The following is a 26402-nucleotide window of genomic DNA, read 5'->3' on the forward strand; positions in this document are numbered from 1 at the left end:
CGCGCCCCAGTCCCCCCGCGACCTCGCCCCCCCTCCCCCCCGCCGCGTCCCCCTCCCGCCGCTAAGATGGTGCCGGCGCCTCGGCCCTGCCCGCCGGCCCGGGACGGAGCCGGCAGCGCCAGCCGGCCGGGCGGCCGCCTCGGCCTGAGGGAGAGGCCGGGCTCGGGCCTGGCGGGGCGGGTTGCTCCCGGGCCGGCGCCGCGGCCTGGCCGGGCCCCGCCGCCGGGGATCGCCCCGCCTTGTGTCGTGTGTCCCCCCCCGGGCGAACAGCGAGTCAGCCCCCGGGAAACCCTGCTTCCCGGTGCCCCGTTCGGACGGGGCCTGGCTGTCCCGGCCCCACCAGGGCCCCGCCTCGGACAGCAACCCCTCGCCCCGGCTGCGGGCCCAGCGCAGGCCGCGGGCCCGGCCTCTCCCGGCGCGGGGGAGGCAGCGGCCGCGGTCGCTTCTCCTATTGCAAAACCCCCTCGGCGGTTCCCCTTCCCCCAAGTACCCCCCGCTCCGGGACCGGGACCTGCCTCAACCCGAGCACCTCCGGGCCGGCTGGGGAGAGGGGCAGTGCAGGGCCCGGGGTGGGGTCCGCCTCCCTTCCCGGCGGGGCCCGGGCTGATTTCTCTCTCCCCCCACCCCCTCCTCTCTCCAAGTCAGTCGGATGAACGGTCTCTGCAGGCCCGCTCAGCCGGCCCAGGTTTTTCCCGCGGGGGGGTGAGTATCCTTCTCGCTCCCGGTTGTACCGGCGGTGGGGTCCAGGGAGGCCGGGTCTGCCCGTGCCGGGGCTGTCCCTGGGTGTCCTTATCCCCTGTGTGACCCACAGGCCCCCCCCCCCCCCCCCCCCCCCCCCGATCTTTTTTTTGGGCTGACTGGTGCCAAGGCTGAGCTAAGACGGCCCAGGCCGCCACGTCCCAGGGCTGGGCAGGGCAGGCATGCCAGGCCATCGGCTCCCCACTGAGTAGGGGGCTCGGGGGAGCACCGGGTGGGGGTGCAGCCCAGCCTCTGCCACCTTCTGAAAACCCCAGCAGGACTTATCTCTGCTGGGGTTGTGGCTGGGGGGGACACCCCGTGATGGGGTGGCACCCCCCCCCCTCCCCGTGCCTGAATACAGCCCTGGGGTGGGGGGGTCAGGGCACCCTGTGGCCTGGGGGGGGGGGGGAGGCTGGCTGGGCCTGGTGTCGGTGGGACGTGCCTGGCAGTGCCTGGCTGCGGGGCTGGGGGCCGGTGGTGCTGAGTTGTCTGGGCGTCACGTTACAGGAGGCACCGCGGCTGCTCCCTCGGGTGCCCTGGCCAGTAGCGGGCTCACTGGGTGTCATGGGGTACAGGGGACCCCTGGCGGGGTGTGAGGTGGGGGGCACTGCCTTGTCTTCCTGCCCCAACGGCCTTTGCACTGGGGCGGGGAGAGCGACACCGGCTGCCAAGTCCCTCCCGGGAGGGTGTCTGGGTACCGGCGGTGGCGAGGGGCTGCGGGCTCCCCCCCCAGGAAGGGCAGCGGGCAGGAGTGTCTGTGGTGCGGGGGGGGGACGCAGGAGCTGCTCCCTGCCCTCCCCGGTAGGCGTTTGCGGTGTGTGCCGGGGACCCGGCACCACCGGCAGGAACAGGTTTGGCCGGCCGGGGGAAGTGCTTAGTAGGTCAGTCGGGGTGGAGCTGGGCATGGCTGACGCCGGGGTGCCGCCGGCCCACCCAGCCCCCCGGAGTTGGTGGTGGCCTGGGTGCGGGCAGCAGGTCACGGGTACCAGTGCATGCTTGTGTGAGGCCTCCCAATCAGACTCTCTGGGGTCACCTCGGGGAGGGGGGGTCAGTCCTGCCAGTGGGCACAACTGAGGGCTTTGCTCCGCAGGGCATGGGGACCTTCCCGGGCTGGGTGGCCTGGCAGTGCTCACCCTCTCCCTGTGCCCCAGTGAGGCAGGAGGGGGGTGACTGGGGGTCCGCACCCTTGGATGATGCTGTCTGTGGGGCACAGCCGGTGTCTGGCTTTACGCTGAGGGGCTGATGTGGAGAGGAGACTAGATGCCTGGGGTGCTGTTCGCCTCTGGCTTATGCCCACTGTCCCCTGTCCCCGCAGATAGCGAGGGGATCCTTATGCACAACCCCATGAAATGAACAAAGCTCCACAGCCCACAGGAGGAGCCCCGACAGCCCCGCACCCTGCCCCTTCTCCCGGACTCCCGCAGGTAACCGGCCCCTTCAGGGTGGGGGGGGACACCCAGCTTTGCCTCCCCAGTTTGTGCCGGGGATGGCGGTACCATCTCCTTCCCTACCTCCCTCCAGCCGACGTTCCCACCCGGTCAGACGGCACCTGTGGTTTTTAACCCGGCACCGACCTCACAAATGAATACGCCTTCTCAGCCGCGCCAGGTAAGGGCTTTGCCCTGGGATGGAGGGGGTGATGGCGGGGATCCGGCAGCTTTCTGCCTCCTGGCCGAGTAGCCCCCACTGCCATGGTGCCCGGGAGCGTGAGGAGCCCTGTGATGCCCCCTGGGGCTGGTATGCGCCTGTGAGGGGGAGCGTGCCCTCAATCCGGACCACAACTGCTGCCTGGGGACCTCCTGGCCCTGGGGGGGGCGGGCAGAGGCCTCCGGCCAGGGATGCCCACCGAGTGACTGCTCTTCTCTCCTTCCTCCCCTGCCCCAAACCTCCCTCTCCTCCTCTCTCAGTTTCCAGCAGGGCCTCGGGCTATACACCAGCAGGTACTAACCCGCTTCCCCTACCCCGCATGCTGAGCACCCTGCCCCGACACTGCACAGAAACACCCACCCTGGGCATGAAGGGGCTGGGGAGCACGTGGGGACCCCAGAGCTGGGGGACAGGCTGGTCTGGGGGAAGTAGAGGACACCCGCTTGACTTTGGGGGGGGTTTCCCTGCAGTGTCTTCCCCAGTTTCCTCCTTGCATGAAGCCTGCAGCATGTGGCTGTGCCTGTGCTAACCCTGGCCCAGGCTGCTGCTTCTGCCTGTGCCCTTCCTCATCTTCTTCCTCCCCACTTTGTGGGGGTCTTCCAAGGCCTGGCAGTGCCGTGCAAGGCTCTGGACCTCCATCAGCCCTCTTGTGGAGAAGGAGCTGCTGGGGACAGATCTAGTGACGTCCTTGGCTATACCAGCTGGGAGCCCCTCAAACCCTTCCTGCCCCTTGGGGGGTCCATACAATGGACCTCTGTAGATTTAGGACGTGGGCACTGGGGCAAAGGGCTCCCCAGCCTCCTGTCCCCTCCTTTGCCAGCCACCCTGCTCCAAGCCCTGTCCCAATGCGGGTAACTCCTGTCTCTCTCTTTCCCCTTTTCCCTCTGTATGCGTGCGCTTGCTAACAGGGAGGATTCAGGTCTCTTCAGGTAACGCTTTCTCCTTGCCCCAGGGTGCGTGTGCGGACCCTTCCTTGCCCACTCACTGCTGGGCTTGAGCTGCTGCTCCCGGGGATGCTCCTGCCCGGCCAAGAAGCCGGGTTGGGATGAACGGCATAGGCCAGGGTGGCGTTGGAGGGCGGGGAATAGCCGGCCCCGCACGCCCTGGCTGCCCAGCTCCGGTGTGGCCCGGCACGGCGGGACTACAGGTCCCAGCATTCAGTGCGAGCGCCGGGAACCGGTGCGAAGCACGCCGGGACCCGCCGCAGCCGAGCTGCGTGTGGCCGTGGCCGGCTCCGGGCGCTGGAGCTGCCGGCCCCCGTCGGGCTGGGAGGGGGCCGCGCTGGGCATGAACTGGGTTGGGTGGACCCAGGCGGCCCCACAGGTGCGTGGGGACACGATGGTGCTGGAGTGGGGGGCGGGGGTCAGCTCCGGAGAGCGGGGTGGGGGGCTGTATCCCGGTGGGTGGGGGGGTGGTCTCCCCTCTCCCAATCCCCGCCCCCTCGCCGGAGGTGCTCCCCTCTCTCTATGCCCAGGCTGACTTTTTGGGGTGATGCACGCTGCCAGGCTGCTCCCCCTGGTGTGGGGCGGGAGGTGGTGGGGGGAGGATCCCACCCCGCGTGCGTCGGTGCTGGGTGGGGGTGCCGGCGCTCCCCCTGACGCCGTGCCCCATCTCTCCCCAAGCATTTCTACCAGAACAGGGCGCAGCCTCCCACCAGCGCCTCCCGTGTGCAGAGTAACACGACGGCCCGGCCCGGCCCCCCTGCCCATGTGTATCCGGCTGCTTCCCAGGTGATGATGATACCCTCCCAGATATCCTACACACCTTCCCAAGGAGCCTATTACATTCCCGGACAGGTGAGGGCAGTGCCCTGGGCTCTGTGGGAGGGGACTGGGGTTGGGCACTGGTGGGGGGTATTGCCCGGGATTGGAGCCCAGTTTGGGAGGGTGGAAGGGATCCCCCAGGCTCTCTGAGCACTCACTGATTGGAGCGGGGTGTTGCCCAGCTCTGTAGAGGCAGCAAGCAGTGCTGGTCACCCTCCCCAGCAGCCCCCCGAGGTGCCTGGTGCCCAGTTTACGCCTGTGTCCTGCTCTCTGCCCTGGTGCCCAGCTGTTTCACAGGCAGGTTTGGGGGTACTTCAGTGGTTTGGGGGTGTTTCTGTGCCCCACATGGGAGGTAACTGACCTTTCTTCTTCTCCCCCGTTGCAGGGTCGCTCCACGTACGTTGTCCCGACCCAACAGTACCCGGTCCAGCCCGGTGCCCCTAGTTTTTACCCTGGAGCCAGCCCCACAGAATTCGGGACTTACGGTACGGACAAGGGCGTTGCTTTGCTCCCTAGTGCTCTTTCAGCCCCAGTGCTCCCCCGTCTGTTTCGTCCCCTGTCTCTGGCCTCCCAGCACTCAGGCGCTGAGCACAGACCCCCTGCCTTTGCCAGGTCACTAGGGCTGTCTCTGTGACTCCGTTACAGGCTGTTTTGGGGTGCAGGGGGTGTTGCCTGTCTCTCAGCAGCATGGGGGGCTGGGCATCGCGTCCCACTGGTCCATCCAGCCCCGCCCTTTTCCAAATTGGGGCCGTTTAATGTTTAACTCTCCTGGCGGAAGGCCGGGGCAGACTTTATCCCTGCCGTCAAGGTGGTGAGCAGTTTTGTGCTTGCTGACATCCATCCCCCCTCGGCTTCCCCGCTCCCCAAGGAGCAGAGCCAGGGGTGCCAGGGCCGCTCCGTGCCTGCCCTCTCCCGGCGCTGGGGAGCGGCGGTGTGAGCAGCCCCCCCTTCTTCCCCCGTGCTTGCATGTGGCCACCCTGGCTGTGACTATATTTAGGCTTGGTCGGTCCCAGGAGGCCCAGCAGACACAGAAATGTGAGCTGAGGCCTCCGGCCCGGCCCCGGCACAGCAGCAAAGCGTAACCGGGGCAGAGATGGGCTTCTCCTGAGCCAGGTACGTGCCCGTCCTCCCTCCCTCTTATCCCGGGGCCCAGCTGGCCCCTTCGAGGAGGAAGGTGGCCCCCGATAGTGGCCAGATCCTGCACTTGGGCCAGGACATGGCCGCTCTTTTGTGCCCTGTGCTGGGGCATCCCCTGGGTGTCTCTCTGGAGTCCTGGGATTCGTTTGCCCCCCGCCTTTGCTTTGGGTCTGTGGCTGTTCCCAGGGGAACTGGCAGCAGCGTGCCCCTTGCCTGCAAGACTAGGTGGGTGGTCTGGCGTGGCGTGCCCCTTGATGGGTGAGATGGGCCAGCCCTCCTGGTCCCCGGGGCTCTGCAGCTTGGTGTCTCCCTCCTTCCCCCTGTGCCTGGCCCGTTCTGGGGTCCGAGGCCCATCCAGTACGCCTGCATCCCCCCTGGGCAGAGTGGAGGGGTCCCTGGCTTGGGGATGGGACAGTCACCAGAGCACATGGGGCAAGTTCCAGGCTTAGTGCAGGTGGGAAGGAGCTGGAACCGGAGTGGGCAGGGGCCCAGCTGTGCCTGTTCCTCGCCTCCCCATGCCCGTACCCCTGTGGCACTGCTCCGGGGGCGATGCTCGGGGATGCCCTGGGAGGAGCAGAATGCCTCTTGGGGGCTGTGCCAGCCCTGGATGGGGTCCAGCTCTGCCTCCGGCCCCCGGCACGGTTCCCTCCTCTGCGCTGAGCTTGCCGGGGGCTCGGGCTGCGCGGGGAGCCCCAGCCCCTCAGCCTGGGTGTGAATGGAGGGTGCGGACGGGGCTGCGTGGTGCCGCCCTTGGGCTGGTGCCGGCCCCGGGGAGATAAGGGCGCCGGCAGGAAGGTGGCTGCCCACGGAGCCGGGACGGCCACATCCAGCATGGCTGAGTGTCCCGGCGGGGCCGTCGGTGGCATGGAGCCGGTGGGCACGGCAGGCGCCCGCGGGGCCCGGCTGGGCGTGGGGGCGGCGCGGGGACGCTCTGCTTCACGGGGAAGGAATTTGGTCGGGCCTGTCGGGCGGGTTGGGACAATTCGGGCCGGATGCGATGGGGGTTTGCTGCAGAGCGGCACGGGCTCCCCAGGCTCCTGACAGACCCCTGTGTTTGGGGGATCAGGGGGTCCCCAGGACAGCCTTGAAGGACTCGGGTTGGCTGGTTTGACGCTCTCTCCTCTCCTCCAGCGGGTGCTTATTACCCGGCACAGGGGGTGCAGCAGTTCCCGGCGGGGGTCCCCACTGCCCAGGTCATTGTGAGCCAGCAGCCGCCGATCCCCCCCAAACGAGAACGCAAGACGGTAAGGAGCCATCTGCCTCCAGGCACTGGGGGGGCTCGCACGCCAGGGGGGGATGGTGCCAGCCCCCGGGTGGCCGTGGCGTGCAGGATGATGTGGTGCAGCATGCCGGGGAAGGGGGGGGTGGCGCGTAGACGTGCCCCCCTCCAGGCTGAGGGGGGGCTCAGCGAGGGGACCGGGGTGCGTGACGGGTGCTGGCGACCTTGGCCGTCCCGGCGGGCAGCGTTGTGCTGAGTCACGGCTCCTGGGGGGGCGGGGGTGCCGCGGCTGCCAACTGCTGTCTGCTCCCGGAGATGCCGGTGCTCGGAGGCCTCGCGCGGGGCCTATTTATAGCGGGGAGCCGGGTGGCTGCCGGCATGGCCCCGCACCGGAGGGCAGGGGGTGCCGCTGGGGAGGGGGGATGCTGGCGTTTCCTCAGCAGAGCGGCCTTGATGCCTCTCAGGGCTCTGCTCTTGTCCTGGGAGCAGGTCATGTTTGGGGGTGGGCAGAACAAGACCCCTGGCTGCACTGTGCCCCCCCCCAGAGTCCCAGACCCATGTGTGTGTCCCCCTACTCGCTCCCCAGCAAGGTGCCCTGCGGCTCCTGCTGCGCCCACAGCAGGCACAGGGCCAGTGAGGCTGTGGGTGTATGGGCTGTGCCTAGGGCGGCACAGAGCTTGCTGCTACTTTTGCGTGCTGAGGCCAGTCCCCTGTGCTGTCCCCAAGGCGGTGGGGGGGGGGGGTCCTTGGCAGCCTGCGTTCTAGCATGGTGATGCTTTGGGATCCCCCGACACCTGGAGATGGGCGCTGGCCTGGGGACGTGGCGCTGACTCCAGCTGCCTGGCACAATGGCTTGCAAGGCTTGCCTTGCACCATGCTGTCCCTGCCTGCCAAGCGTCAGGACAGGCCGGTGTCTGTGGGGCACTGCACCCTGTGGCGAGGGGAGGTGGCACTCGCTGGTCCCCAAGCTGCGTGTGGCCATGACAAGCATAGCGCTGAATGAGCCTCTCGCCTCTTCCCTTGGAGAAGGGGATGTCCTAGGGGTGTCAGGCCCAGGGAGAAGGGGGTGGCCTGTACACTGCATCCCCCACCTTGCTGACAGTTTCCCCATCTCTGCCGTCACCCGTGGACAGATCCGGATACGAGACCCTAACCAAGGCGGCAAAGACATTACTGAAGAAATCATGTCCGGAGCGAGGACCTCATCCACCCCCACCCCTCCACAGGTAAGGGGACTCCCTTGCCTCCCTGGCTGGGGCAGCAGGCTGTGGATGTGGCCCTGCTGAATTCCCTCTTTGACCCCCCTCCAGGCTGGAAGCGGTTTGGAGCCCCAGGCCAATGGAGAGACCCCCCATGTAGCAGTTATTGTCCGGCCAGGTGAGTGCCCCAGCCGGGGGTGGGTGTGGGGGTGGGTGTGCCGGCTGGGGGTGTCAGGCTCCCTGCTGTTGGTGTTGCAGTGTGAGAAATGCCAGCCCCACCGTTCCTCGGTTCCCCTGGGCTTGTGGGCTCAAACATGTTCCCTACATATCTGGGAACTGGTGCCCCTGTGTTGGATCCAGGAGAGTTTATGGGGGCTGTCTGCTTATCCCGGCTGTTCCCTGGGTACTGCAGGACCCCTGTTGCCCCTGTTGTCCGTTTGCGATGTGGGTTGGTACATTTGTCCTTACGCCTCCTACAGATGGAGAGATCTGGGGGTGAGGGGAATGTGGGCTGAGCAGGGGATCGGAAAGCCCCTCATTAATGCCGCCCACCTTGCAGATGACCGCCCGAAGCCTGCGCTGGTGGTGAGCAAGCCTGTCTCCGTGGAGCCCAGCAAGTCAGCATCCCCGTCGCCTCCTCCTCCCCTCATTCCCGAGGTGGAGCCCGTGGTGCTCTCAGCCGTGACGCTGGTGCCAATGGAGCCCCCCGTGGACGCGGACACTAAAGTGGAGCTGGGCGAGGCGCCGCCCGACCCGCACAAGACGTTTAGCGCCATCACTACAGTGCCAGGGCCTGTGGAATTGCCCCTCGTGCCCGCGCCCGACATGGACACGGTGGCCATAGAGGAGGAGGAGGAGGAGGTTGCCATTCCCCTCCCGGAGCCTGCCCCACAGGCACCTGTGCCCCCCGAGGTGCCACCGGTGCCAGTTGTCCCCCCGATGCCAGCCGTGCCCCTGGTGCCGGCCGCGCCGTCGCCGCCGCCTGTTGTACCGCAGGCCCCTGAAGCGCCTGCCAAACCCGCCTCCCCCAGCCCCCCGCCGCCCCGGGAAGAGCCCTGCCCTGAGCCCCCCACCGAGCCTGCTGCCGAGGCCAACGGGGTCTTGGAGGAGGCGCCCGAGCCGGTCCCAGAGGCGCCTGTGTGCCAGCCGGTGCCGGTGCCCGTGCCCGCCCTGGACTCCCCCATCGCCCAGCCCGAAGAGCTGCCCCTGCCCAACGGGGTGGAGGGCACCATCAAAGCGGAGCTGAGCGAGGAGCAGCCCGAGTCGGACGTCAGCCCTATCTCGGAGCCTGAGGAGCCAGCCCAGCCTGGCACCCCTGCCTCCCCACCAGCGGAGGAGGAGGAGGAAGAGAGCGAAGGCCCTGGTGAGGCCCAGGAGCGGAGCTCGAGCCCAGTCCCTGCCCCTTCGCAGACCTCGGAGGCGACCGCACAAGGTTGGGGATACTGGGCTGGGGTGCGCGGGGCTGCGGGCTGCTCCAGGGGGGGTACTGGGTGGCGTGAGAGGGTTGTCTGGGCACGATGCTAGGCGTGGGGTACAGGGAGGATATCGGAGAGGGGGACAGGGTTAGGTGACCTGGGACACCTGGGTATGGGGTGCTGGGGGTGGACAAGGTGCCTGTGGATGGTGGAGTGGGGTAGATGTCTGGGGAGTGCATCCGTCTGTAGGAGTATGGAGTGAGTGTAGAGGGGTGATTGTGTGGGGTGCCCTGGGTCACAGGGTGCCATGAGGGAAGTGAGGTTTATGCGATGCATGACGTAGGGCGGGTGCGTTGGGGCTGTATCTGAGGGCTGTCCCCAGCCGTCTGGGGCACAGGGAGGTGCAGCGGGTGGAGGGGTGGCAGGGGAGCTGTGGGGCTGTAGCTGTGTGGGGTGCCTTGTGTAGAGGTGCACAGGTACATAGGGGTGCCTGGGGAAAAGGGGGGTGCGTTGGAGGTGTGCCAGGGCAAAGATATGTCTTTTTTTTTTAAGCACTCTGGACTGGAGGGCGGAGGATGACATGGGGGTGATGGGGGAGATGGGTACCCAGGATGTGTTCATATGGGGCACCCTGTGCAGGGGTACAGGGGGGCTATAGGAGGGTGGCCTGGGGGCAGATGTGTTTCTGGGCTGCATCTCTGTGTGGGGTGTATAGAGGTGCCAGGGAGGGGAGCTTATGTGGGTTAGAGGTGTGTATGGGGGTGTCCCCATAAGGGCTGCCCTGCAGAGGGGTGTGGGTGTCTGCAGGGATCCCCTGAGGAGGATGGGGAGCACTGCACTAGGGAAGAGGTATGGATGGGGGCGCTTCAGAGAGGCACAGGGTAAATCGGGGTGCAGCGTCCGGATGGAGAGAGATGTGAGGTGCGTCTGTACAGGGAGTATTCTGGGGTGCACTCTTGGGGAGCGGGGTGCCTTGGTGGGCTGGATGTAGGATCTGCAGGGCTGCAGATATCCAGGTGGGTACATGGTATGTTTGAGGATGGGGGCTATGTCCCTGTGGCTCCATCCTGAAGCTGGCCTGGGGTTACTGGAGCCTCGCTGCTGACCTCAGAGCTGGTGTCAGGGTACACAGGGATCTGGGAGGGTTCCTGTCCTTCACCTCCCTGCCTCTCCTCCCAGTCGCCGTGTCGGTGCCAAAGAAGAAGCGAAGGATGAAGGAGCTGAACAAGAAGGAGGCAGTAGGCGATTTGCTGGATGCCTTTAAAGAGGTGAGTGTCCCACGGTGGTCCGGGGGTCACCTGTGTCCCGTCTCCTCCTGTGATGAACTCTGCTTTGTGCCGTTGTGTCTGGGCCACTGATGCTCCGTGAGGGTAATGAGGATCTGAGGTGGGGGTTGGCGCCTGGTTGCGGGGTGGAGGGGGCAGGAGCTGGCTCGTGGGATGACTGCTGTCCCCGTCCTTCCCGATGCAGTCTCAGATCAGCGACAGTGCCTCGGAGGTGGAGAACAAGCCCCCCGTGTCCGCCCCTGCCCGTGAAGCAGAGGATGTGGCCCCTGCCCGTCCGCAAGAAGAGTCGGAGGAGACGTGGGAGGAGAAGGAGGACAAGCTGGCCCCAGAGAAGGGCAAGGCTGCTGACCAGAAGTACCGCTACAAGGAAGGTGAGCAGTGCTTTGGCCCAGGCCTCTGCTGGGAGCCACCACTTCTGGACCCAGCGGTGGGGAGGGTAGGGGTGGCATGGTCCAGCTGTCCTAAACCTCATGCTGTCCTCACATCTTGTCCCCAAGCCTGACATGGGGTGGGGGACGGAGGCCCTGGCACAAGCACCCTGGCAGGAGGCAGCGAGCTGGTGGCATCAGGCTTTCTGTCCAAGCAGCGTTGTGCTCATGGCATACCAGGCTGGGGCAGCTCTGTGGTTGTCTGCATCCTACCTTGCTGGTCCGTGGGTGGGCTCAGACCTGCCACAGCTTGGGGTGGAGTGTATGGGACAGGCCACATCAGGGTCTCCCTTTTGCCCCTTACTGCAGAGCAATGGAAGCCACTGAACCCTGAGGAGAAGAAGCGATATGACCGGGAGTTCCTGCTGGGCTTCCAGTTCATCTTCGCCAGCATGCAGAAACCTGAGGGGCTGCCCCAGATCACAGATGTGGTGCTGGACAAGGTCGGTGCGACCCTGGAAAGTGGGGGAGCCCAGATGGTGATCTGGCTCCCGTTTGTGGGCAAGGCAGGGATTTGCCTGCTGTGCTCGGGGTCCTGTTGCAGCATCTGCAATGAGCCTTGAGCCTGGGGTTGGTGTGTGTGGGCACTTCTGGGGCCTTCTTTCCAGTTCCTTGTCCCAGTGCTGAGGCTGGGGGATGGATCCATCCCGCTCCTCTGCCCCCTGGGCATCCTCAGCCCTGTGTACCTTTGCAGGCCAACAAGACCCCACTGCGGGCGCTCGACCCCATCCGCCTCAGTGGCATGAACTGCAGCCCCGACTTCACCCCCTCCTTTGCCAACCTTGGCCGGCCCGTCATGGGCAACCGGGGCCTGGTGAGTATCTCCTCGCTTTACCCATGCTGTCCCCCGCTGCCTCTCCATGATGATCAAGCCTTTGAGCCGCTGTGTCTGGGCCACTGATGTCCATGATGGAGCTGAGGATCTGAGCAGGTGGATGGGGACACCCTGAGAGCTGGCACAGCTGGTCACAGAGCAAAGAGCTGAGTTTCTTCTCCTTGTGTCAGCCCTCAGGGTTGGGTCCCCGCCGCTCCCAGCAGAGCCAGAGGAAGGAGCCTCGGAAGATCATTGCCACTGTGTCCCTCAACGAGGATGTCAAGCTGAACAAGGCTGAGAAGGCCTGGAAACCCAGCAGCAAGCGTGCCTCTGAGGAGGAGGATCCAGAGAACATCAAGACACAGGTGGGAGCTGGGGCAGGTGAGCGGTGGGAGGGCAGCGGGGGACGTGCCTGGTCTCACTGACCCTGCTGTCCTCGCAGGAACTGCTCCGCCGTGTCCGCAGCATCCTCAACAAGCTGACACCCCAGATGTTCCAGCAACTGATGAAGCAGGTGATGGAGTTGTCTATCGACACGGAGGAGCGGCTCAAGGGTGTCATCGACCTAGTCTTCGAGAAGGCCATCTCGGAGCCAAACTTCTCTGTTGCCTATGCTAACATGTGCCGTTGCCTTATGGGGGTGAGCAGGAGCTGGGGGTCTCCTGCCAAGCTGGCAGGAGTTTGTTTGGGGCCTTGGCTGAGCTCATCAGGGTGCAGGTCTGCCCATGTGGGGTGGGGAAACTGGGGTATGTGGATAGAGGACCAAGTCCAGAGTTTTAGCAGGGCATCATGAGGGTGTAGGGTGGCTCTTCCCTGGTTTGAGCACTGCCTGGGCCGTAGTTGGCCAGCTTTTGGGGGAGACATGACTCATGCTCCTTGCCTGGGTTCTACCTCTCCCTGCAGCTCAAAGTGCCCACAACAGACAAGCCCACGGTAACTGTGAACTTCCGCAAGCTGCTGCTCAACCGCTGCCAGAAGGAGTTTGAGAAGGACAAGGACGACGACGAGATCTTTGAGAAGCGGCAGAAGGAAATGGACGATGCCAGTGCTGTGAGTTGGGGTGGGAGGCTGCAGCTGAGGGCTGGCGTGGGCGTCCTTGGGGCGGCTCTGGGCTCTGAGCTGCCCTGCTGTGCCCTCCCTGCAGCCCGAGGAGAAGGCGCGCATGAAGGACGAGCTGGAGGAGGCGCGGGACAAGGCCCGCCGGCGATCCCTGGGCAACATCAAGTTCATCGGAGAGCTTTTCAAACTGAAGATGTTGACAGAAGCCATCATGCATGACTGCGTGGTGAAGCTGCTCAAAAACCATGATGAGGAGTCTCTTGAGTGCCTTTGCCGCCTGCTTACCACCATTGGCAAGGACTTGGACTTTGAGAAGGCCAAGGTACCTCTTGCCCTGCCTTGCCTTGCCCTGCCCCTTGTCTTTGGGAGGGATGTGACCATGACTCTGTCCCTCTATAGCCCAGGATGGACCAGTACTTCAATCAGATGGAGAAGATCATCAAAGAGAAGAAGACATCATCCCGAATCCGTTTCATGCTGCAGGATGTGATTGACCTCAGACGGGTAAGACGTGTGGCCTGCTCTTGCCTGGGGACTGTCTTCTGTCCCCTGCTCAGTCCTATGGAGCTGCTGGCCTGTGTCCTCTGAGTGCCAGCAGTCCATCCATCCCTGGGAGGGGAGAGAGGTATGTAAGCTGTGGCCAGCCCCAGAGACACCATGCTAGCCCCCAGCCCTTGGTTAGCATGGTAGTGGTAGTGGGTGCACAGTAACCAGCGGCTGTTTAATGCAGGGGGGCTCCAGAAACTGAGCCCTTTTGTGCCAAAAGCTGCCACAGCACCCAGGGAGCTGTGATGGCTGAGGCAGGAGACTGGCCTGAGGCTTTCACGGTGGTATGGCTGGGAAGGGAGAATGTCTGCCTTTGTCCTCCAACTTGGTGCCCTCTTCCTTCCTTCCCTGCCTTCTGCAGAATAGCTGGGTGCCGCGGCGAGGAGACCAGGGCCCCAAAACCATCGACCAGATCCACAAGGAAGCAGAGATGGAGGAGCATCGGGAACACATCAAAGTGCAGCAGCTCATGTCAAAGGACAAGAGGAGAGGACCCCCCGGGCCATCCTCCAGCAGTAAGTGCCCAGGCTCCGGGACGACTGAGGCTTCCAGGAATGGGTTGCTCCTGCTGGGTACTGCTTGAGACCGGGCTGTGCCTTATGTCTGTCCCCCTTGTGCCCAGGTGGGCGCGGGAGCCTGGTCGCAGACGATGGCTGGAACACGGTGCCCATCAGCAAGGGCAACCGGCCCATCGACACCAGCCGGCTAACGAAGATCACAAAGGTGAGGCTGGGGGTGCAGTGTGGGCAGCTGAGCTGGCTGCCGGGCCTGGATCCTGCCTTGGTGTGGGGTTCAGAGCTGACTCTTGTCTCTCCACCTGCAGCCTGGATCTATCGACTCCAACAACCAGCTCTTTGCGCCGGGTGGGCGGCTGAGCTGGGGCAAAGGCAGCAGCGGAGGGTCTGGCGCGAAGCCTGCAGATTCAGGTAGGCAGCGTGGGGCTGGCTGGGTGCCACTGGGGGGGGTGGGAGGGGGGAATCCTTCCCCTTGGCAGTGCCTGTACCGGGGAGGTGCCGAACTCTGAGACCTCCCCTCTTTTCACGCCCAGCATCTGATTCAGGGCGACCAGCCACGAGCACCTTGAACCGCTTCTCAGCGCTCCAGCAGTCGACCCCTGCCGAGAGCCTGGAGTCCCGCCGTGTGGTGCAGAGGTGAGGGGCCAGCCCTGCCTTGACGTGTGGGAGTGTTGATCTGCAGCCCAGGCAGGACCCCCCCCCGAATCGGGCAGTGGCCGGTCAATATATAGGCAAACGTAGGGCGTGTGGGCTGGAATAATCCCGTGTGGCAGGATGGGGCTTTGGAGGGGCTTGGAGTCAGTGGTGAGTCCTTGCAGCAAAGAAGGTTGACCCCATCCTGGGCACCCTGTTTGGCTCTTGGGGGACCACACCAGGGTGCTGGGTCGGGTCTGGGGTCTTGGGACCAGATGGACATTGATGGGCTGGAGGGAGTACCGTGGAGGCTGGAGCATGGGCTTCGCCAAGGAGACTTGGGAGCTGGGTTTGCTCAGGAGAAGAGGAAAACAAAGGGGGATCTCACAATAGTCTGCAGCAGGGCGAAGGTGTGGGCAGGATGGGGTGAGGCTCTGTTCATTCAGGCCAAGGGACAGAGCAAAAGGCAAAGGGCATGAGTTGGAACAGGGGAGATACAGGGAAAAGTGTTTTCCCCTGAGGGTGGTCAAGTGCTAGAAGAGGCCCTGGAAGGGGCTGAGGTTGGACTGGGACAGCCTTGCCTCACAGAGCTCTGCAGTTTAGGGTCAGGGAGAGTGGCAATGGGCTCTTCACACTGTCTGTCCTCCCACCCAGGAGCAGCTCCAGCCGCGACAGGTCAGAGAAGGCTGGGGACAGAGGGGACCGGGAGTCACGTTCGGAGAAGAGCAGTGACCGCCTGGAGCGTCCCGACCGGGGGGAGCGGGCAGACAGGAACAGGTCTGCTCTCACCAAGAGGAGCTTCAGCAAAGAGACAGAGGACAGGAGCCGAGAACGGGAGAAGCAGGGCGGCCCCGAGGCCGTGCGCAAGGCTGCTAGCATGACAGAGGAACGGGACAGGAGCCGAGAGACCAGTGAGCTGGGGAGGAGCGGTGTCCTGGGGGTCTGGCTGTGGCCTGAGGCTCTGCCCGTCCCAGGCCTTGCCTGATCTTTGCTCTCTCCTCGCAGTTAAGCAAGAGCCAGCAGCTCCCGCAGCGTCTCCCAAGCCTGCGCTGTCGGAAGAGGAGCTGGAGAAGAAATCCAAGGCGATCATAGAGGAATACCTGCACATCAATGACATGAAGGTGAGAGGAGGGGGTGGCCAGGCACAGCACCATATGGCCCCCATAACACACCATCTGTTTCCCTGGGTGGTTGTGCTCTTGGGCAGGGTGCTGGTAGTGCCTGGATGAGGATGGGGGAAGCTGGGACTGGCCGTGGGGCAGTACTGACCCGCCCCCCCCTTTTCCCTGCAGGAGGCCCTGCAGTGTGTGCAGGAGCTGGGCAGCCCCTCCTCGCTCTACATCTTCGTGCAGAATGGCATTGAGTCCACGCTGGAGAGGAGCACCATTTCCCGAGAGCACATGGGGGTCCTGCTGTGCCAGCTGGTGAAGGCAGGCACGCTTTCCAAGGAACAGTACTACAAAGGGTGAGGGGTTGGGGCAGCCTGGCCCTGAGCCGGTATTTGCTTGGCTTTGAATTTGGCTCTGCCATGGGCAGGGCTCATCACTGAGACCTCCCGAGGTCCCTCCCAGCTGAGGGGCATGGGTGTTGCTGGATCCCAATGGCCCCTCTCTGCCCTGCAGGCTGCGGGAGATCCTGGAGATCGCAGAAGACATGGAGATTGACATCCCCCACATCTGGCTGTACCTGGCCGAGCTCATCACCCCTATCCTGCAAGAGGAAGGCATCCCCATGGAGGAGCTGTTCAGGTGAGGGCTGTGCCCCTCTGTGGGGCTGCCACGGCTTCTCAGGGGGGTTCCTGGGGGTGGGTAGCTCAACCAGGTCACTTGTGCCCCACAGGGAGATAACGAAGCCCCTGGTGCCTATTGGGAAGGCCACTACGCTGCTGGTCGAGGTGCTGGGCTTGTTGTGCAAGGGCATGGTAAGCGCACGGGGCTCACCTAGCTGCTGGCAGCTGCCTTGGGGAGGGGGCAGGTTGGCATGTGGGGATTGAAGCCCTTTGCCACCACTGCCAGAGGGGATGGCAGGGGCCATCCCTTGCTGTGTTTGGGTCATGGGGGTGGTGTGGCCAAGCCGTGGTATCCCCCTCACTGGAGGTGGAGGGTATGGGGGTGCTGATGCCGTCTGTCTGTCCTGTAGAGCCAGAAGACCGCAGGGAAGCTGTGGCGGGATGGGGGCCTGAGCTGGAAGGAATTCCTGCCCGAGGACCAGGACGTTAACAAATTTGTCACAGAGCAGGTGAGAGCTCAGCGGTGGAGAGGGGCAGAGATGGGCCACGGGGGAACCCTGCGGGGCCCTGCTGCTGGGAGCGTGGCCCTGCTGCTGGGAGCGTGGCCCTGCTGCTGGGAGCGTGGCCCTGCTGCTGGGAGCGTGGCCCTGCTGCTGGGAGCGTGGCGTGGCCCTGCTGCTGGGAGCGTGGCGTGGCCCTGCTGCTGGGAGCGTGGCGTGGCCCTGCTGCTGGGAGCGTGGCGTGGCCCTGCTGCTGGGAGCGTGGCGTTCCCCTGTGCTGCTTTTAACAGCTCGTCTCTGCCCTCTCCCCCAGAAATTGGAGTACACGATGGGGGACAGCTCAGACACGCCGAGCCGCAAGGAGCTGACCTCAGAGGAGCTGTGCAAGCAAATGGACAAACTGCTGAAGGAGAACCCGAACAACCAAAGAATATACGACTGGATCGAGGTGAGGTTGTGGATGTGGGTGCAGCTCCTGTGGGTCTGGGGGGGGTCCCCCCTGGCTCCCGCCTCAGCTCACAGCTCCCTCTACCCATCCCTCCTCCAGGCCAACCTGAGCGAGCAGCAGGTCTCATCCAACACGTTTATCAGGGCCCTGATGACGTCTGTGTGCCACTCGGCCATCATCTGTGAGTACCACGGTGAAGGGGGGGGGGTTTCTCTGCCCACACCGCCCCTCCTCTCACACCCCGTCTCCCGCAGTCGAGAACCCCTACCGTGTGGACGCCATGGTCATCCGCAACCAAGCCAAGCTCCTGCAGAAGTACCTGCGGGACGAGCAGAAGGAGCTCCAGGCACTCTACGCCCTGCAAGCCTTGGTGGTGAAGTTGGACCAGCCTCCCAGTGAGTGTGGTGGGACGGGTGGGCTGAGGAGGGGGGTGGCAAGCACATCCTCACCCCAGCAGGGTGGCTGGTGGCTGGGAAATGGCAGAGGCCCCCCTTTGTTGTCCCCCCCAGACCTGCTGCGGATGTTCTTTGATGCCCTCTATGACGAGGATGTCATCAAGGAGGAGGCTTTCTACAAGTGGGAGTCCAGCAAGGACCCGGCTGAGCAGCAGGGCAAAGGGGTGGCTCTCAAATCGGTGACGGCCTTTTTCACCTGGCTTCGGGAAGCTGAGGATGAGTCGGACAACAACTGAGCAGCCGTGAGGAGGAGGAGGAGGAGGAAGGAGGGGAGAGAGAGCGGGGCACCCTGGGGAGCAGCTCCATCCCCTCCCACCCCTGGCCCCCCTGGACTTGCTGATGCTAGGGCCGAGGGAACTGCTGTGCCCCCCACAGCCCCCTCTCTCTTTTCGGTTCTCCTCCTCTCCCTCCTCCCCTTGTCCCGGTTCTGTTTTTGAGGCCTGTACTAGTTTGTCACAGTGATAATAAACGGATGCTGACGGAGGCGGCTGTCGCCGTGGGTCCCCTTGGGGCCCCTCCTCTCCCTGCTCCCAGCGCAGGCACCGGGTCTCCGGGAGTGGGGCAGAGCACCCCCAGACTCATGTCATTGGGAGAGGGGATGGGATGGGGACAGATGTCTCCCCTCCTCTCCCCCCTCCTTCTCCTCCTCCCCACTTCTTGCTGAAATATAGAGAGATTATATATATATAAACTTATTAAATTTGGTTTGGGGACAGGAGCGTGATTTCTCCCCCTCCCCTGTCCTCTCTCTATTTCTCCATCACTGCCTGGACCCCTCCCCTATGTGTTTTTTTTTTTTTTTTTTTTTATTTTAAATATAAATCCCCCCAGCTCCTGCTCTGACATCTGGGGAGGGTGACAGGGAGGAGGGGGGGGGGTGTGACCCTTTTTCTCTGGGCCAGGCTGAGTCCCCTTCTCTCCCCTACCCCCAAAGCCCCCATCCTCCTCCCAAATGTTTAAGGCCACAATTGGGCAAGTGACGGGGCGGCCCGCCCATCCGCGTCCCCTGTATTTATAGAGCGCCGGATGTGACGAGCCGCACGTGTAATTATTAAAACAAGGATTCAATTACTGGTCACGTGAATTTGTAAATAATTTTTTTCTTTTTTTTTTTTTTCTTTATGGAGTATTTAATTGAAGATTTAAAGGCATCTTTTCACCTTAAAACTGGAAATAAAAGAACATTGCTAAATAATGCCCCGTGTGCCGCTGTTGCCGCCCCCCGTCCCATGTCCCATGCGCCTGGGCTGCCGTGGGGGTGCCAGCCCTAGAGCCCGGGCAGGGGCCAGCCTCCCGCGGCACCCCAAGGCAGACGGTAGGTACCCCCCACCCTGGGGCTGGGAGGGTGGCAAGGGGGTCGCATGTGCCTGGAGCCAGGCCCCCTGGGCTGCTCCCGGCCCTGGTGGGGGTCCCCAGTGGGCTGTCCCTGCTAGGGACAGAGGCTGGCCCCCCTTGGGGCCCGGCTAGTCTTTGGTGCGTTGGGCTGCCTCTTGCTGAGTCACACTGGCCATGGCCCAGAGGGTACAGAATAATTAACCAGAGGCTGTTCCCCAGATCCGAGGCTGAGCTGCAGCCCTGGCAGCACTAGTGCTGGGAAGAAGTTGGCAAGGAAAGGCCAGCAGGGCCTGGCGGGGGGGCAGGGGTACTGGCCAGGAGCTTCCCCCTTGCCCAGGAGTGAGTGAGTAAAGAGGGGAGGCCCTTAAGCTGCTCTGCTATTCTGCTTGCCAAGGGGGAGGGTGGCACCCTGGCAGTACCCCCCTGCACCCCTCTGTGCTGCGGAAAGGCTCCTGTGGCGTTAATTGCCATCATTAGGTTTCAGAATGAACAGGCACCTTTGCCTGCAAGTTGACCCCTCAGCCTGGCATCAGTGCTGGCCTCGATCTCTTGCAGGGGAGGTCGCTGTGGTACTGTCAGACTGATCTCCTAAAGCCTGCACCCACCTGCCCCAAACCCAGCTCCAGCGAGGTGGGACCCCCAGCCCCCTGTCACAGGCTGGCTGGCTCCTGCCTCCCGCGCCTCGGTACAGGGGGCGCCTTTCGTGGGCAGGCCTGGGGCCGAGGGCTGCCGTGTCGCTGGAGTGTCCCTGTCCCTTGTCGCACCGGGACCCCGAGGGTCGGGGCGGGGGGCGGGGGGGGGCCGGGGCCGCGGCGCCCCGGGGCCGGGCGGGGCGGCGCTGTCCGCGGTGCTGGCACGGCGCTCTCCGCGGTGCCCGGCCTTCCTCTCCTCCTCCTCCTCCTCCTCCTCCTCCTCCTCCTCCTCCTCCTCAGCCCCCTCCTCTTCCTTCGTCCATCCTCCTGCTCCCCGCGCCCCCCCTTCTCTTCCTCCATCCCCCTCTTCCTCTTCCTTCAGCCCCCCTCTTCCTTCATCTTTCCCGGTTGCCTTCATCCCCTTTCTCTCTCTCCGCATCTCCCCTTCCTCCTCTTCCTCCCAGCCTCCCTCATCCTTCATCCCCCTCGTCCTCCTCTTCCCCAGCCTTCCTCCTCCTCCTCCCTCCTCCCATCCTCCTCCTCTTCCTCCCCATCTCCCTCCCCCCTCCCGCCTCCCCCTCTCCCTCCTCTTCCTCCCCCAGCAGTGACGTCTCTGGACGTGCTGCTTCCCGGCCCGACGCAGGCACCGCTCGGGACTCCGGTATCGCGGCCCGGCCCGGCCCGGCCCGGTAGCACCCTCCGGTGGGGCGCGGGCGCTGCCCGGGGCCGCCCATGCGGCCGGGGGGCGATGCGGGCGGCGCGGAGCCGGCGGTAGTGCCCGCACCGGGGCCCCCCCGGGAGCATGGGCTGCATCGGCTCCAAAACCACCATCGGTGGGTGAGCGGCACCGGGCTGGGACCGGAGGGGGGCGTTTGGGGCCGATGCGGGGGGGCTTTAGGGTATGGAGGGTGTAGGGGGGTGCGGGGGCTGTGGGGAGGCTGCTGGGGTGGGGGAGGGACGCACGGGGGTGATGCGGTGAGGGTGTTGGGGGATATGGGAAGGTGAGGTGTGGGGGGGGCTGCTGTGGGGGTGCTGAAGGGGTCTAGGGGGTGGGGTGGCGGTGTACAGGGTGGTTGGTGGGGAGGTTGTGGGGGCTGGGGGATATGGGGAGGTATGGAGGTGGGGAAGGGGACACAGAGGATTGGGGTGCCTAAAGATGGGGGGGGGGATACAGGGAGCTTGAGGGGCTCTGAAGGACTTGGGTACATATAGGGGGATGGGGGCTATAGGTGGGTGGAGGTTTGGGGCCTGGAGATGCTGCTGTGGGGCAGCTGGGTGGCCCAGGGGTTGCAGGGACATGGGGGAGGGGGGGGGCTGGAGTGCAGATTTGAGGGAGCTGGTGAGGGGGGTGCAGGGGGCTGGGAAGGGTGTGTGGGACTGGGGTGCTGGTCAGAGATCTGGGAGGATGTGGGGGGGCTATGGAGGCTGGCAGGGGTGGGCTGCAGGCTGTGGGGTGCACAGGGGTGCCGTGGAGGTGCTGCAGATGTCCTGGGGGTGCTACAGGAGGGATGGGGGTGATGGGGGCTGCGGCTGTGATCCAAGGGTGTTCTGGGGGCTGGGGATGGTGGGGGATGGGACGGTGCTGGGGGTGTTGCAGACATACTGGGGGGGGCCTGGGGGTGTTGTTGCTGGGGGGGGGGTAGGGGTGTTGATGCTGGGGCATCGTCATGGGATGTCCCTGCCCACATCTGGGGGTGGAGGTGATGCCATCGGTAGTTTCAGCAGGGGCTACACCCAGATGAGGGTTGGGGGGAGCACTGTTCGGCTCCCCCACATCCCACCTCACAGACTGTTTACATCAGCTGGGCCCACCTTGCTGCAGGGGGAATGAGGCTCCTTGGGGACGTCTTACCCCTGGCCCCTTGGGGGCTGGCCTGGCCTGGGGGCCGCAGTGACAGGGGACCCTCCCCGGCCCTGGTGCCTGGGGGTCAGTGCCTGAGTGGTCAGGGACACATCCGTTTGGGGTACTGGTGCCAGGAGGCCAGGCTGTTGGGGTGGAGGATGGGTGCAGGTGCTTTTGTCGCCCACGAACCGCCCCCCCATTTGCTCCTTTCCCTCCTGTCCCAGGGATGGGGAACTGGGGAACGGGCTTTTGGAGAAGGTGGAGGAGTGCCGCCCCCCTGCAGCATGGCCCAGCACCGCCTCCCTCTGTGCACCCAGAGCCTGGCCTAGTCTGTCCCCCACAGCCTGTTCTAGTTGCCCCCACCCCTCCCAAAACAGCTGCCAAGCCGGGACGGGTGCCCGGTCCCCGGTGCCAGGCTGGGGCCGTGCGTTACCGCTGACACAGGTAGAAGAGTTGCCCGGGCGTGAGTCACCCGTGCTGCAGCACCCGGCTGCTCCAGAGCAGCCCTGCAATGAGTTGTGTCTGGTCTCAGACCAGGCGAGAAGCCGCTGCCCTGGGGTGGGGGGGGCTGCCAGAGGCGGGGGGGATGGAGGTGCTGATGCCTCTTCCCGCAGTGGCCGTGGACACGACGCTGTGCGTGGAGTGGAAGGAGGTGAAAGCGCTGTCGCCGCTGAGCGCCACCCGCCCGCTGCCCCGCCTGGCACGCCAGGCCTCCTTCGACAGCCAGGACTTCCTCCAGGTACCGCCGTGCCCAGCCATGCCCGGACACGGTGCCTGTGTGCCGGTACCCCACGGCGGGTCCCCTGTCCTGGCCGTGGCTGCCCACCCGGCCCTGCCAGCTCGAAGCCGGCTCTGGGGCTGCTCTGACGTCAGCCATGAGCCGGGCTGTATCCTGGGAGAAATCAGTCCACGGTGCCTGGTTGCCATGGCAATGCAATTTGTTGCGCGCCTCCAAATCCTGCATCGCTTCCCCCGTGGCCACGGGCTCAGGGCCTGGTGTGGCTGGGACGGGCAACTGGGACACGCAGCAGGATGTTCTGGCATGGCGGGTGCTGCCAGGGAGCGGGCGCTGGGGAGCCCGGCCGTGGTGGCCTTGCACACGCACGCGTGTGCGTGCACAAGCTGGGGAGGACACTCAGTGGCACCAACTGGCACAGGGCAAGCACGCGTGTGTGTGCAGGTGCGTGTGTGTGCACAGTGAGTGCATGTGTGTGCGCAGCACATGCAGTGTGGAGCGTGCACAGCGAGCACGTGTGCGTGTGCAGTGAGTTTGTGTGTGTGCACAGTGAGGAGGGCCCTATCCACAGTAAGTGGATGTGTGTGTGAGCGTGCACGTGTGTGCAGCGAGTGCACACGTGTGTCTATGGTCAGTGCCTGAGTATGAGTGTCTCCATGGTGTACACGGTTACATGAGTGGCCATGTGTGCACTGAGCATGTCTATGTGTGCACGTATATGCACACATGGATAAGAGTCCAGGTGTGTGTGTGCACGCAGTAGCAGCCTGCAGGTGTACTAACAGCGTGGGAGCGTGCACACAGGCACAGGTGCGTGTGTACCCACCGCCCTGCGCGCAGCGGCTGTGACCACCCCTTGTGTGCACGTATGCCTGTAACACACGCTTGTGCACAGACACCCCAGGCCCTGCAGGGTGGGCACTAAGTGGGGCTGAGCCCCCTTCCCGGGGCACAGGGCTCCCTGAGGGGGAGTGGTGGCAGGCAGTGGGCAGGGGGTGTTCAGGGTGGCCGGGAGCTGTGACGCCTGTGCCCGCTCCGGCAGGTCAATGTTGAGGACACTGTCGAGATGCTGCCCAAGTCGCGGCGCGCGCTGACCATCCAGGAGATTGCCGCCCTGGCCCGCTCCTCGCTGCATGGTAACTGCTTGCCTGGCCCGGGGCTGGGGGGAGGGCACCCAGGGAATGAGGGGGGTTCTGTGGGCGAGGGGGCTGGGCCTCTTGGGGAGGGCATTGATGTCACCCCTTTGGGTTTTAGAGGGCTTAAAGTGTCCCTGGTAGCACCCAAGAGGAGAGCATGGGGGTTACCAGGTCCCAAGGGCTGGAGGTGGGGGGTGCTGGGTCCCAGGGTCATGGGCTCCATGGAGGGAAATCGGGGCGCCTAGGAGGTGCTGACACGGGGGCACATCTTGCAGGCATCTCGCAGGTGGTGAAGGAGCACGTGACAAAGCCGACAGCTATGGCGCAGGGCCGCGTCGCCCACCTCATCGAGTGGAAGGGCTGGTGCAAGCCGGTGGAGCCACCCACCGCCCTGGAGAGCGCCTTCAGCTCCTACTGCCATCTGAGCGAGGGCGAGCAGGAGGCGCGCTTCGCTGCCGGTGGGCACCGCGCAGGGCTCGGCCAGCGGGCACGCTCCCCAGCTGCGGCTGAGGGCAGGGGTGGCGGGGTCTCCATCCATCCATCCATCCATCCATCCATCCATCAGTGGCAGGGCACCGTGGGCACAGAGGTGCCAGGGCAGGGGGGTTTTGGATATACCTCCTGGTGTGCGTGTGTGACCTGTGCCTGTCCTATGCCAGGCGTGGCGGAGCAGTTTGCCATCGCCGAGGCCAAGCTGCGAGCCTGGTCCTCAGTGGATGGGGACGATTCCAACGACGAGTCCTACGATGAGGACTTCATGCCCTCCACGGAGAGCTCCCAGCCCACAGGTAAGTGCTGTGGGGAGTGGGTGCCTGCTGGGCGGGCGAACTGTCCCACTGATGGTGTTGTTGTCCCACTGCTGCTGAGAGTTGGAGCGGGGTGCCTCGTGCCTGTCCACCCCCTTATGGGGCTGTGCCCCTGCCTGGCACTGTGGCAAGCAGTGCCTGTGCCAGGGATGGGGAAGCTCTGCAATGTGACGCCCTTCCCGGTGCTGGAACATATTTTTCTTTTCCTTTGCTGGTCACCAGTGCCAGTTTCTGGGCAAAGGGGGCACGGTGCCTGGCACGGGGCTGCTCCTGTCCCACTGCTCTTATCCTGTGGGGCTCAGGGTGGGGAGCAGCTGGCAGCCCCCAGTTCCACCAGCCTTGGACTGACCCCAGGCATCCCGGTTCCCTGCAGAGCTGCCCGGCACGGTACCCGCCAGCGCGCTGCTGCGAGACCTGCTGCAGGGTCACCTGTGCCAGCTGGGCGTGCGGCACGGCTCCTGCGAACCCGAGAGCGACTCCTCACACACCCTCTCCCCCGAGACCCTCTGCTCCAGCCTCTGCAGCCTGGAGATGGTGTCCCCCTCTGAACTCACTGCCAAACTGCTGGGCTCCCTGGGGGGCGAGGACCTGCTGCTGCCCAAGCTGCCCCCCCCGGCCAGCCAAAGTGCCTTGCGGGGCCTGGCACGGCTCCGGTGCCAGGACTCCCTCTACTCCGTGTCCTACGCCGAAGCCTGCCTGTCACCAGCTGAGGATGAGGTGGTGCTGAGCAAGGACTTCCCACTCCGCCGGAAAGTCTCCGACGTTGCATCCTCCGGGGTGGCATCGCTGGAGGAGGAGGAGGAAGCTGAAGAGCCCTGACGCCCCCCCTGGGGTGCCCTGCCTCTCCTGGCGGGGGTCCAGCCCCCCTGCCGCTGCCCTCCGGCCGGACCCTGCACTGGGCGAGGGATGGGCCCTGCCACTGCTCCCCCTTGCTATCCGGGTGCAGGGGGGGGCTCGGGGGGCTACTGCAGCCCCCCCGGCCGGTGTGCCCCCGCTGTGCCCTGGCCCCTCTTGGCCACACCGTTGCCCTCCTGGATTTTTGCATGAGAGCGGGGAAGGGGTGCGGGGAAGGGCTTGGGGGGGTCTGACTCCCCATCCTGATGCCCAGATGTACCCCCCAAAACTGATGGGACTGAATCAGTGGGGCTGGTCGTTCGCATGTTCCCCCTGCAAGCCGCCCCAGGCTCCCCTTTCGGTCATGGGCCTCCCCTGCCGTTGGCATGGCTGAAACTCTCCGAGCGTCCCGTGGTGCCCCCATGTCATGCCTGGCACCCTGAGCTCAGGGTGGCGGGGGGATTTGGGGGGGGGGGGCTTTTCTCCTCCCTCCCTGCCTGGCTTTTATCGGACCGAGTTTTAAACTGTGAACTGCTGTCTCGGGGCACGGGGCCCGTGGGGGGTGCCAGGGGGTGCCGGGGGGGTTATGGATGTGTCGCGGTGCCGGGGCTTTCTATACTTTTGTACACTTGTGGGGCCAGCACAGGGAGACTGCAGGGCCAGTTGGGGGCCAGGTGGGCACGGGTCCCCAGGTTGGGGGCTTTGGGCCACCAGCAACATCCCCAAGCCAGCCCTATGGCAGGGGGCTTAGCCTGGCCAGGGCCCCCCAGTTCTGCCGTGGGACAATGCGGGGTGGAGTGAGCAGGGAGGTAGTGGGACCAATGTCCCTGTCCCCGAGTCACTCACCCCTAGCAGGGAACCAAGTGCCTACACGAAGGGCGACCAGCCACCCCATCCTGGCCGAGGGTGGCACCCCAGTTTGGGGCCCCCCCCAGGGCTGTGCTGGGGTTCCGGGCACGCCGTTTTGGGGGAGGAATGCCAGTTTTTGCCAACGCTTGCACCCCCCTTCCTGCATGGCACGTGTTCTCGTGGGGCTGCTCTCCCGCTGCATGCTGCTCCTCACCCAGCCTGGCCATGGCCCCCCCAGCCCCGCATCCCGGGGTGCCCCCAGCACCCGCTATGCCCTTGCTCCTGCGCGACCCCCCCAGCACCCCCCCCCCCCCATCAACCTCTGCCGGGCACAGCACCCATATTCCCCCTCCCTGCCATGGGGTTCCCAGTGTGGGGCTGTCTCCCCTCTCCCTGCATGGCCAAGCTGTGAGGGGGTGCAGGGGTCAGCAGGCCCGATGTCATGTCGATGGGCTCCCTGCCACCCACCACCACCGCCTTTCCAGGGACAGCAGATGCTCCCCACAGCGCTGGGATGGGCTGGAGGGTACGGGGTGCCTGCAGACAGGTGGAGGGCTTTGCTCTGTGTGTGTGTGTGTGTGTGTGTGTGTGTGTGTGTGCGCACCTGGGGGTGTATGTGCATGTGCATGCATGTGCATACTCACAGGAGCTGCCTGAGCACCCCCCCCTGCCCTGCCGCGGTGGTACCCATGGGGTGCTC

General features: G+C 64.9%; 2 protein-coding genes and 2 non-coding genes across 7 annotated transcripts; all 4 read left to right on the plus strand.

Moving 5' to 3' along the window:
• Positions 1 to 2087: 2087 nt before the first annotated feature.
• EIF4G1 (eukaryotic translation initiation factor 4 gamma 1) lies at positions 2088 to 18615 on the plus strand. 4 transcript variants are annotated; one of them, XM_086468106.1, is made up of 33 exons: positions 2088 to 2162; positions 2260 to 2346; positions 2646 to 2678; positions 3294 to 3314; positions 4008 to 4181; positions 4534 to 4633; positions 6417 to 6529; positions 7638 to 7730; positions 7815 to 7881; positions 8263 to 9135; positions 10298 to 10386; positions 10589 to 10775; positions 11142 to 11275; positions 11509 to 11646; positions 11838 to 12011; positions 12089 to 12286; positions 12550 to 12696; positions 12791 to 13027; positions 13105 to 13209; positions 13613 to 13766; positions 13874 to 13974; positions 14075 to 14177; positions 14300 to 14402; positions 15054 to 15310; positions 15405 to 15520; positions 15692 to 15864; positions 16022 to 16147; positions 16239 to 16320; positions 16539 to 16637; positions 16942 to 17076; positions 17176 to 17257; positions 17331 to 17471; positions 17586 to 18615. In XM_086468106.1, exons 1-33 carry the CDS (start codon positions 2088 to 2090, stop codon positions 17765 to 17767), a joined length of 4899 nt encoding a protein of 1632 aa, XP_086324232.1. In that variant the 3' UTR covers positions 17768 to 18615. The 4 variants fall into 4 exon arrangements, with proteins under 4 accessions (XP_086324232.1, XP_086324234.1, XP_086324231.1 ...); XM_086468108.1 differs by having other exon boundaries at positions 13613 to 13763; XM_086468105.1 differs by lacking the exons at positions 2646 to 2678; positions 3294 to 3314.
• On the plus strand, positions 10431 to 10507 carry LOC147415294 (small nucleolar RNA SNORD66). Its single transcript, XR_015183686.1, has one exon. It is a non-coding gene; the product is annotated as a small nucleolar RNA SNORD66 (small nucleolar RNA).
• LOC147415295 (small nucleolar RNA SNORD66) lies at positions 11689 to 11763 on the plus strand. The gene has a single exon (XR_015183687.1). It is a non-coding gene; the product is annotated as a small nucleolar RNA SNORD66 (small nucleolar RNA).
• Positions 18616 to 23143: 4528 nt separating the features above from the next.
• On the plus strand, positions 23144 to 24838 carry FAM131A (family with sequence similarity 131 member A). Its single transcript, XM_086468606.1, has 4 exons — positions 23144 to 23213; positions 23489 to 23671; positions 23873 to 24001; positions 24393 to 24838. The coding sequence occupies exons 1-4, from the start codon at positions 23144 to 23146 to the stop codon at positions 24836 to 24838; spliced, it is 828 nt and encodes a 275-aa protein (XP_086324732.1).
• The last annotated feature ends 1564 nt before the right edge of the window (positions 24839 to 26402 follow it).

The sequence above is a fragment of the Leptosomus discolor genome, chromosome 7, assembly GCF_034619465.1.
Source record: "Leptosomus discolor isolate bLepDis1 chromosome 7, bLepDis1.hap2, whole genome shotgun sequence".
In the NCBI taxonomy this organism is placed as follows: Eukaryota; Metazoa; Chordata; class Aves; order Leptosomiformes; family Leptosomidae; genus Leptosomus; species Leptosomus discolor.